General features: G+C 36.7%; 1 protein-coding gene across 4 annotated transcripts in view; it reads right to left on the bottom strand.

Moving 5' to 3' along the window:
• Positions 1-9,865, bottom strand: part of LOC111486639 (histone-lysine N-methyltransferase, H3 lysine-9 specific SUVH4-like) — a 29,498-nt gene that overhangs the window by 15,483 nt on the left and 4,150 nt on the right. For all 4 annotated transcript variants that reach the window (XM_023133832.1, XM_023133831.1, XM_023133834.1 and 1 more), the window contains exons 5-6: positions 3,718-3,772; positions 752-861 (exon numbers count right to left, since the gene is read on the bottom strand). In XM_023133832.1, coding sequence (XP_022989600.1) covers positions 752-861; positions 3,718-3,772 — 165 coding nt within the window. The remainder of the gene's footprint in view (positions 1-751; positions 862-3,717; positions 3,773-9,865) is intronic.

Genomic DNA, 9,865 nt, shown 5'->3' with positions numbered 1-9,865 from the left:
TTTTTTTTTTTTTTTTTTTTTTTTTTTTTTTTTTTTTTTTTTTTTTTTTTTTTTTTTTTTGCAGTTCTATGTAGAATCATTCAAGCTGACATGATCGATTTTTCTTGTGGAGTGATTCGAATCTCAAACAAGTGATCTTGCCTTAAAATATTCAATCAACAAAGTCATCCAAATCTTACATTAAGCATCAAGAATGTAAAGCTTTCTATATTCTTCTCACACGGCAATTACTGTGTTTTCTCTTTAATGTAATGACTTAGTTTCATAACATTTTAGAGAGTCGTCCTCTAAATGAAAATAGCTCAATGCAATGTGAGAAATGTTACATTTATTATATAGATGTGGAAAGTCTACAACTAGAATGACTTCGTTTAAATGTGCACACAAATGAATTCAAATGCTTGAATTGCTAAACACCATGCAATGTACATTTCCTTTGCAGCAAACAATGAATTTTGAGAAGCCAATATGATGTGCGTTAGAAACTTTGCCTTTTACATTTCCATAGCTCTAACCTGTGTAACAAACATCCCTAAATGAGTCCAAGCAAAACTATGAATAAACCTAGTGTTTCTTACTGTACGTTTACCCAATAAAATAAAATGATGATAACAACTCCCTTTAAGTATTCTGGTCCAGAAGAAATTCTGTAAAATATGAAACTCTAAAATATGATGTGATAACAATGATGGTACGAAGACTGAAGATATTTCTTCAAAAAAAAAACAAAAAGAAAGTAGATTGCTTTTACCATTTTGCTGTATGACAACCCCATATAATCAATTCCATTCAGCCAGTGACTGTGAAACCCAACCGCTACCATTTCAGCCCTTGAATAGAACCGGTGCCCAATACTGATACCTGTTATAGCATACAAATTATTACGATAGGGTAAAGAGCTTAGTTATAAGTCCTTTGGTTACCTTGGAAATGACCTTGATTTAAGGGATAAGGGATATTTGTATGATCCTATTAAATAAGGGAAGTAGTTGACCTCCCTAATTTTTCTATATTGTTACCTAGTATGTGGGAGATTTATTTAGATTTATTATTACCTAGTATCTAGGATTTAGTTCCTTTTTCTATATTATAAAAGGCACATGTATGTCTAAAAAATAGATATAAAGAATAGCAAGATAATTCAGACATGTAACATAGTATTAGAGTTTTTCTACTCTCGCAAATCTGATTAGAACCAAACTCTAACTCAATTGATGAAGACATCATAGCTCAATCATCCACCATGATCAAGGTTCATTCGGAGTCTTCATAGTTGTCAACCTCTCTTCATTCGGAGCCTTCTCATCTTCCACCGCAAGCACTGCAAGTCCCACTGTTTCATACTCCACTACAAACACCACAAATACCACCGTTTCACCTCACCCACATTTCACCGCAAGCATTGCAAGCAAAGCCCACTGTTTCACATCTGAAATAGCCTACATCGCCCACATCCGTAAGTATTTCACATACAGAAATAGTGGATAGCCCACTCGCTCAACTTCCCACACTACGCCCACATCCATTGTTTCACATTAAGCCCACTGTTTCACATCACAACTATCCCTTAAATCAAGAATTCCTTCAACAGTTTATATTGTACCTTCTTTATTTTAGGGAGTAAATGGAGATTGGTGTGGTGTTTTTCTCGTGACCTTCTATTGACTACATGGTACAAGGCACCAAGATTTTCCTAAAACCATTAGTTTTTTCTTTCAAATGAGATCTAAGATTTGGAGTTCAAGCCACCATTTGAAGATCACAATTTTTCATTACCACCCGTAATAGGAGCATCTTAACATTGGCCATCCGGAACCATCCAATTATTGGAGTAAGGTGCACACACTCCAATAATCTGTGTTTCACGCCACACCAACGTCTTTAACTAGACAGTTGGAGTGTGAGAAGCACACACACCTCAATAATCTAAGATTTGGAATTTGGATCACCTTTGTCTTGTATGGTCTGTTTGTATTCTTTCCTTCATCTTAATGAAAGAATAATTTTCCATCCTATTTAAAAAATAATAATTTAAAAGGATGATAACTCCACGGTGGTTATAGAAGACCTTCCAAATTATTTAAAAGGAAGACATAGTAATAGGAAGCAAAAATAATTGACAATCTACACCAAAAAATAGCATGGTAAATAGCAAGATCAAAGAGCTTATTGTGGAATTGTTCCTTTTCTAATAAGACCCTGCTGAGATTCTTTCATAGCAGAGCTCAACAAAGCCGTATTAAAGAAATCCTTTACCTCCCATGGGAAAGTTAAATACCAACCAAGGGCTTTGAGAACTCCATAATTTGCAAGCATAAAGGCAGGGAATGAATAGATGTTTATGTGATTCATCATTTTCTTTGCACATAGGACACCAGCTTAGGGACAAAGCCAAATAAGGCATTCTTATCTTAAGGTTTTTTGTTTGTGCTGATGACTTTGTGAGCAAAAGGAAAAATTTCACCTTTTTAGGGCACCTTACTTTCCAGATTTCTTGGACCAAAGTAGGATTCCGGATAGCTGTTTTTCCCTCAAAATCAGATAGCAAGGATGTTTTAGAGAAGGATCCATCCGCACTAGGGAGCCATATCGAAGAATCACTTTATACTAGGCAAGGTCTAGGCTCAATTTGGCCCCACTCAACAGCTTCATCGTCCTTAAATTCCTTCTAAGAATACACCCAAAAACTATTTGTCGCATTCCAAACTTATTATACCAAAGCCGATTTTCATTGCATGAGCTCGTAAAGAAGGATACCGTGAGACTAAGGGTGGGGAAGCTAGTGACCCAAGAATTAGTCCAAAATAGAGCAACACCTCCATCCCCACCTGATGAGGTTGGGGATAAGACTTTGGTGTTTGATGTGAACTTCCATGGTCCATTAGTAGAGGAAAGACAAGACAATTTTGTATAATTTGTTGAGCCATATTTAGCTCTTATAGGTCTCCTCCATAAAGCATTTTTCCCATGTAAGTAACGCTAAACCCATTTCTTTCATCTCTATTAGTTTCTCAAAGAGAATGGTAGTGGAGGGAAGAGGGACTTCTGAATAGTCAAAATCATAAGAAAAAATTGGGAACAATGATTATCAAGTTATGCCTAAAATGTTTGGATATCAAGTCAAAACTAATAAAGAATTAAGAATCGTTGGTTCAAATCGCGGTGGCCACCAACCTAAGATTTAGTATCCTATAACTTACCTTGAAAACAAAATGTTGGGGAATCAAGCGATTGTCTAGTAAGAATAGTCAAGGTGTGCACAAGTGGCCTAAACACTAAGGAATATTATGAAAAACGAATGTTTGAATATCTAAATCCCTTCAATTTTAGTGATCTCGTGAAAAATTTACTCTAATTGTGTTTCTACAGCTTGGAGAAGAATTCTTCCTAAATAAGAACCATGCATGGTCATTGCTAGTTACTCCGATATATTCATACTATTTGTTACCTTGATTAACTTTCATTCAGACAAATAAAGTACAAAAGAGAAACCTACAAAAATAAATAGTCCAAGCAGAGGAGCTAGCCAAGGCAAATTTAAGAATGGCCCTTGTGTGTTCCAAGTAGATTTTGCCTCAAAAAAGTAACAAAAATAGTTATTCAATTCTCTAAACAGTTCACATGTGCACCACAAAGATCCCTTCTAATCCATACACCGCAAACAAGGCCAAAGAAATAGTAAAAAAGTATTATAAAAAAATTAGGGCAAAAAACAACCTGGAATGTTGCCAATTCTTTTCTCAGGATTCAAAATTTCATTTGCCTCCATCATCTGTCAGATTTTAGGAACAAGAAAAAGGAAGAATGAGCGAGGGGACATAAAAGTAAATTAGAAACTTTCCATTATCATGCTTGCATAATTACTTTTTTAAGAAAGAAACTTTACATCACCATCCTACTCTTTAATTGTGTACATGAAGATATCACCAAGCAAAAGACCGTTTAGAGAAAAAAAAAATTATTAAAATGCCATCATTAAGATGAATGGGAGTGTAAAAGAAAGCCAAGAATAGAGGATAAACCAAAAATCAAGGAACACAAACATTAAATGGAAAGAGGCTCCAACTTTTAATGATAAAGAATAGATATATTCACAAAAGGGTTTTGAGCTATAAGCCTAATGGGAGGCATTAGAATGCACCCGACTTTCCCACCTCCTCCCATGATCTATCTAATCCCATGAATCACTCTTAGTTCTGTCCAGCAAATATTCAAAAAGAAAAAAGAAAAGAAAACCAACATGCTAAATTACACTACCTTTCTCCCTAGATGAAGGATCCAAAATGACCTCCATTATCCCTCAAATGGCGCAGGCTTTGAATCATAAACCACAAAATTGTCAAAAGGATGTCACGTAACATCATACTTCAAAAGCAAAAAACCACAACCAAAGGTTGGAACTGGACTGAATACTCGTTTTCAGATAGACTTGTGGATCGATTCGTTTATCTCATGCTCCCCCTTCCCATATCCCTATTGCGTCTCCACTATTATAAATGAGACAGTGACCACCCTTGGAATAGCACCACTAGCTCCTGGAACATTCAGTTTAGGAGAGATTTCTTAAATAGGAGTTCGTGAGAAATTTAAAAGATGATGAACACAAAGATTTGGTTTCTCTTGATGGGCAACATTGATGGTCTGGTGCTTACTTAGGCACAAATCTCCTCTGGGAGGTGGTCATCTGCAAGATTAATACCATGGACTTATATGCGAAAAGTTGTCCTTCAGCTGCCCTTGCCCCCAATATTAGCTCCTTTTAAAGGTTGGAAGTGAGTTCCAGATCAAAATATTTGTTAGCTTCTACTTCACATCTATTTATTTTGGAACGATCTCATTCAGGCTTTTGGATGAACCTATTTGATCAAGTGGTACACTTATAGGAAAGCATGATGACAAACCTAATTAATCAAGTTGTATATAGTTAAGCCTAGAAACTTGTTCAATTTCTGGTTTAGCGCGATATTATATTTAAAGTTTCCGCTTATAATGTTGTGAACTTTGATTAGTCCTAACTTTATGAGAACTCCAATAAGTCTTGTATGTTTGTAAATCTGTTGATTGAGCGACACCGTGATATGTATGTATTATCCATGGTAATATATTATAGGGATTAAATATCTTTGTACGCCTAGATATTATATTGGACATATGTCATGTGCCCTAGTGAGCCTAGATGAATATATGCATGAGCATGAGCAATTATTGCACATTCCCTTAGTCCTAGAACCCATATTAGATCTCACAAGTATTTTCGGATAACCAGACAATCAAGTAGGTCCAGTTGGGGTACAACTCCTAAACGTGAACTTTCTTAGCATGGCTAGGATCTACTTGTTGCATAGAAGTTAGTTGTCACCCACAGAGGATGTCAAGAGTCATAGAAGGTATGCTACTGGGATGCACCTAGTAGACGGTTCATATGGAGTGCAGGCGATCAGAGAAATAGTCTGTGTATAGTGCACAGGTTACCTCATACACACGAGACTTACCTGCAAGCTTGTTATAGGGCGAGTTAACACACGTGCTAGTAGACCAAGGTTAAGGATAGACTTTGGGGAAACGTAAACAACAAGATAAGTACAACCTAACCTTACATTATAGCCCGAGGAGCTTAGTTAAAAACCCTAGAGCTATAGTGTATAGGGTTCAGGAACGTATGAGCCTTATAGGGCTAGCATTGACAGTAAGTCATGGCATTTGCTAACACTAGAGTCAGTATATGAGCACATAGTTAAAGAAACCATCATAAGGATTAATTCCAACAAGAGCCTACAACTAGGTTGCTTACTGAGTACTTTTATACTCGTTCCTGCTTCACTTTATTTTTCAGTTGAACTGCAGATCAGCAATCGTGGCAGGGGAGTGTGGTGTCGTGCGACTGTGGAAGGATCCTAGATTGAGTCTTTTCCTTTTGTGTCGCTTATAATATTATTTTCAACATTCTTTACTTTAGAACTTGTGTTGTTTGTAATTGTTTTTTTCTTTTACATCGACTTCGTAGATATCATTTTGTACTTTAAATTAATCATATGTCAGTTTTCAAAGGATGTTTGCATTTCAAATTTCCTTGTGTTTCCCACTTTACAATTTGAAAATTTTACCACCCTTTTTACCCTTGGGTCCACACAGCGATCCATGATTCGAGGATCAAAAAGCGAGTTGTTACCATATTTGAGAAGGAAGGTCCTTGATGAAGGCTCTATTTTGTCAATCTCCCAAGCCTTTAAAATTCCAAGAGATAATAATCATAAAAAGTATTGATCACCCAATTTGCTGGATTTCTCATAATTGATGAACCTTTATATTCGCAAGGATAATCTCTAGCGGCAGGAGAGAGAGATTGGGCATCGCAATATGGGATGGGGGGTTGTATGAAGGAGAGAGGACTAGATGCATATTTATCATCAAATTCTTCATGAGAACCGACAATGGAGAATTTTGTTCCTGGGACAAAGAAGGTTTTTTGGTTATTTATGATGATGTCGTGTTTTTACGATGATGCTATCACAACTTGTGGATCGGGGATAAGAAGTGGTATAGTAGATGGAGTTTTGGATGTCGATGAAAGTAGGATGAGGGGTTGGTGGCCTTTGGTTTGTGGGGGAGGTGATCTTTTACATGTGGGGTGGGTTTGTCAACTTCGGAAGCTATGAGGTTATAAGGCATGGCCAATGAGGATGGTGTGGGAGCTCGATTTGGTTGGGGGTTGAGCTATTTTTGTAGGAGTTGACCAGGAAAGTTGGGGACAATCCATGGCGGATGGGAGTGATCTATAACTTTTTAGGTTATTGTGGTATAGCCACAGTATTTGTGATGCGTAGATTTGGGACGGTTGAGTCCGACTGTATTTAAGAAGCCGCTTAAGGGTGAAATGCCTCAGTGGTTTGACCAAGAATATGGTTCAAGAATGCCTCTTGAAATAACTATTCTCAGTGATGTAGATTCCTTTTCGTTTTGCTCCGGTGCCATGGAATCCGGCCATAACATCAACAAACAATTCTCCATTGAGGCAAGGGTTTGTATTGACCATAATAGGAGTTTTTGATGATGATAGTAGAGAGTCTTTCGCTAGTTTGAAACCCCATGAGCTTTTCTTTCTTCCATGAAGTCTACACGGGATGAAGTCCTTTTGGCAATCTTAACGAAACCTCCATAGGCCTCTCCTATGTATTTCAAAGTTTCAACGTCCCAACAATTGAGATGGAGATCTTTTATTTGATCTATCTCCATCCTCCATATAAGGGAACCACTAGGTCGCTCAAGTGTTTCTCATCAAAAACCATGGTTCAATTTTCACCGCATAGTTTTTCACTTTTTGCAATTCTTTTTTGTTACAAATTAATGATACTTGCTCTTTTGTTGTGCAACGGAGGATCACCTTGTCTACCCTATAAGGGTTCAAACGACAGAAATACATCAAATATAGACTGCGCGCTCCAGTTTATCATAAACCAATAATCGTGAAAATGTTTCTAAGTAGTGATCACCATTGTATCCCATACAATATTAAGAAGGGAGGCCTTTGTATTTTCTAACATAGTAAGCAAAGGTTGTGTGGGTCGGTGTAGATGTTTGCGGTCTTACCTTCTATTCTAAGGTTTTGAATTTGGTTGATAGTCGAGTTTTTTGGTGGGTGTCAAGGATAGTTTTCAGTGAGGTTGAAGAAAGTTGTCTAACTTTTTCGTTCTTTGCCCATTGGAATAAAAAGCTTCTTAAGACAACCATTTCCATGAAGCAAAGAAATTTCAGTCATAATGTCCTTATTGATTAGTTTTTCTATCCAAATGGTTTGTTCTAGAAAACGTTTCTCCTTGAAAAACTTTTGACTCAAAGAAGCTAATAGTAGTGTCTGATATGAAGTTTTTAGCCATGGAAAAGAATCTCATTTCAAGGATAGAAGTCATCCATCAAGGTTTACTCATGGTTCTAGTTAAATGTTTTATTTCAGCCGACTTTCTAATTTTTCATTTTAATTACTCTTTGTGTCTTCTCAGGCAAGATCTCGCCTACTCCTTGATGGGATTCTTCGTCATGGCAGGAGGTCGTGTCAGCTCATTGTGTCTGGTTTCTTCCCGATTGGGATAGTTCCAAGTGAAGCTATTAAATAGTTAACAAGTTGTTAACAATTTAATTACATTTAAGGGTCAAATAGATCGTAGTCATGAACTGGACAAGTCTCATCTAGTAGAAGAATTACAAGATGACTTAACCTTTACAAGGCCCTAATAGGTAACTACTAACTAATCCCTTACAAGTAATTCTTAAGACACTTGACATGTGGTTCTTTTCCCAGTCCTTCGTATTCTCTTAATATTCAGTAAACTTAACTTTATAGGGTCATTCCAAGTAATTCTTAAGAAGAGTCTAGAATGATTAGTAAACTTAACTTTATAGGGTCATTCCAAGTAATCCTACAAGTAATTATTAAGAAGGGCCTAGAATGATTTACAATTAGCCAATGTGGAAATTTGGTCATACCAACACCACAAGGCTAAAGTCTCTTTCAAGTCAAGTGAAGAAATACTTAACGGAAAAGGGTTGCTAGAAACATCAATCAAGAAGAAAATAAATGGAGCCCATAGCTCTAAAAGGGAAGAGACCTCATAGTGAGTTTTGACCGGTTGCTTGTTCACCTATTGTATTATAGAAGGCACATATGCCTCTCAGAAAATTGGGAAAAAATTCGAGCAAGATAATTTTGCACTTGCTAACACATACGGTTGAAGCTTGATAAATCTTCTGTAATTATTTTCTCGGTGATATTAGTGGTAATTTGATAAGATTTTTGTTGCCGAATAGCCTTTTGCAGATTTCATTATATCGATGAAATTAGATTGTTTCTCCTTTACAAAATAAATAAATAAAAAGGAAAATAAAATGCACTAACCAAGGCAGAGAAATATTTGCACCAGATCTATAGAAAACACATCAATTTGGACCAAGGACGGAAATAGAAGCTTTCTACTAAGATTCTAGTGGTGATATTTCTCCATAAGGCTACAAACTACCATGGATTGGCATTGTGTCACAATCACAATTCATTGGGATTCATGAAATGACTTTGCTGCGACACTTACTCTCGCTCACAATCACAATTTGCTGGATCGCCCGTAGCACAAATGACATATCTCCTAGCCTCTACCCCCGCTCTTAGAAAATGGGGTTAGAGAAAGTTCTGAAAATTATTTTTAAGAAAGTAGATAATATACGCTATCAAGCAACAAGAGACAACAACAGCATTGAAAGCATATAACCTAGGTAGGAAGATTTAACAACAAGTCGTATCCCCTTATCGTATATTATGAGACAATTTGTCTTTAGCAAGCGTAGACATCAAACATGGGGAAGAGTTGTATGCCAACAATGTTACAAAGAAATAAATAACTATCCTAGAATGAAAGACATACAAAAAAAAGTCAAGGTAAAAGGTTTAAAATGGGAACGCAGCTATAGGCAACACGCCGACAAACATTATCATGACACATATTAGTCAATGTAAATAATAAAGAGCTTAGAGAGAATAGATTCAAGCCATGATGTCATCTACCTAAAATTTAATATCCTACAAGTTTTGGAAACTATCACCCAAATAGAAGCATTCAATCAACATTTGATCGTGCTTCCTCCAAAAATCTGTCCAAAGTCCTAAAAATCCTATTGTACCAAGGTCCCAAAGGATTGTAAAGAAGCTAGTCTTCCACAAAATCAAACTTCTATCATGAAAGTTCAGATGCCAAAGAACCTCCCCCACCATCAAGCTGCACTCTCTATTTCTAGCTAAACAAACATTGAATATCTGAAATCTACCATTGCAAATTGAAATCCCGAAATCCCAACCCCCCCCCCCCCCCCCCCCCCCCCC

Source organism: Cucurbita maxima, unplaced genomic scaffold, assembly GCF_002738345.1.
Source record: "Cucurbita maxima cultivar Rimu unplaced genomic scaffold, Cmax_1.0 Cma_Scf00011, whole genome shotgun sequence".
Lineage (NCBI taxonomy): Eukaryota > Viridiplantae > Streptophyta > Magnoliopsida > Cucurbitales > Cucurbitaceae > Cucurbita > Cucurbita maxima.
Note: the sequence above shows the minus strand (reverse complement) of the source record. Positions and strands in the feature narration are given on the sequence as shown.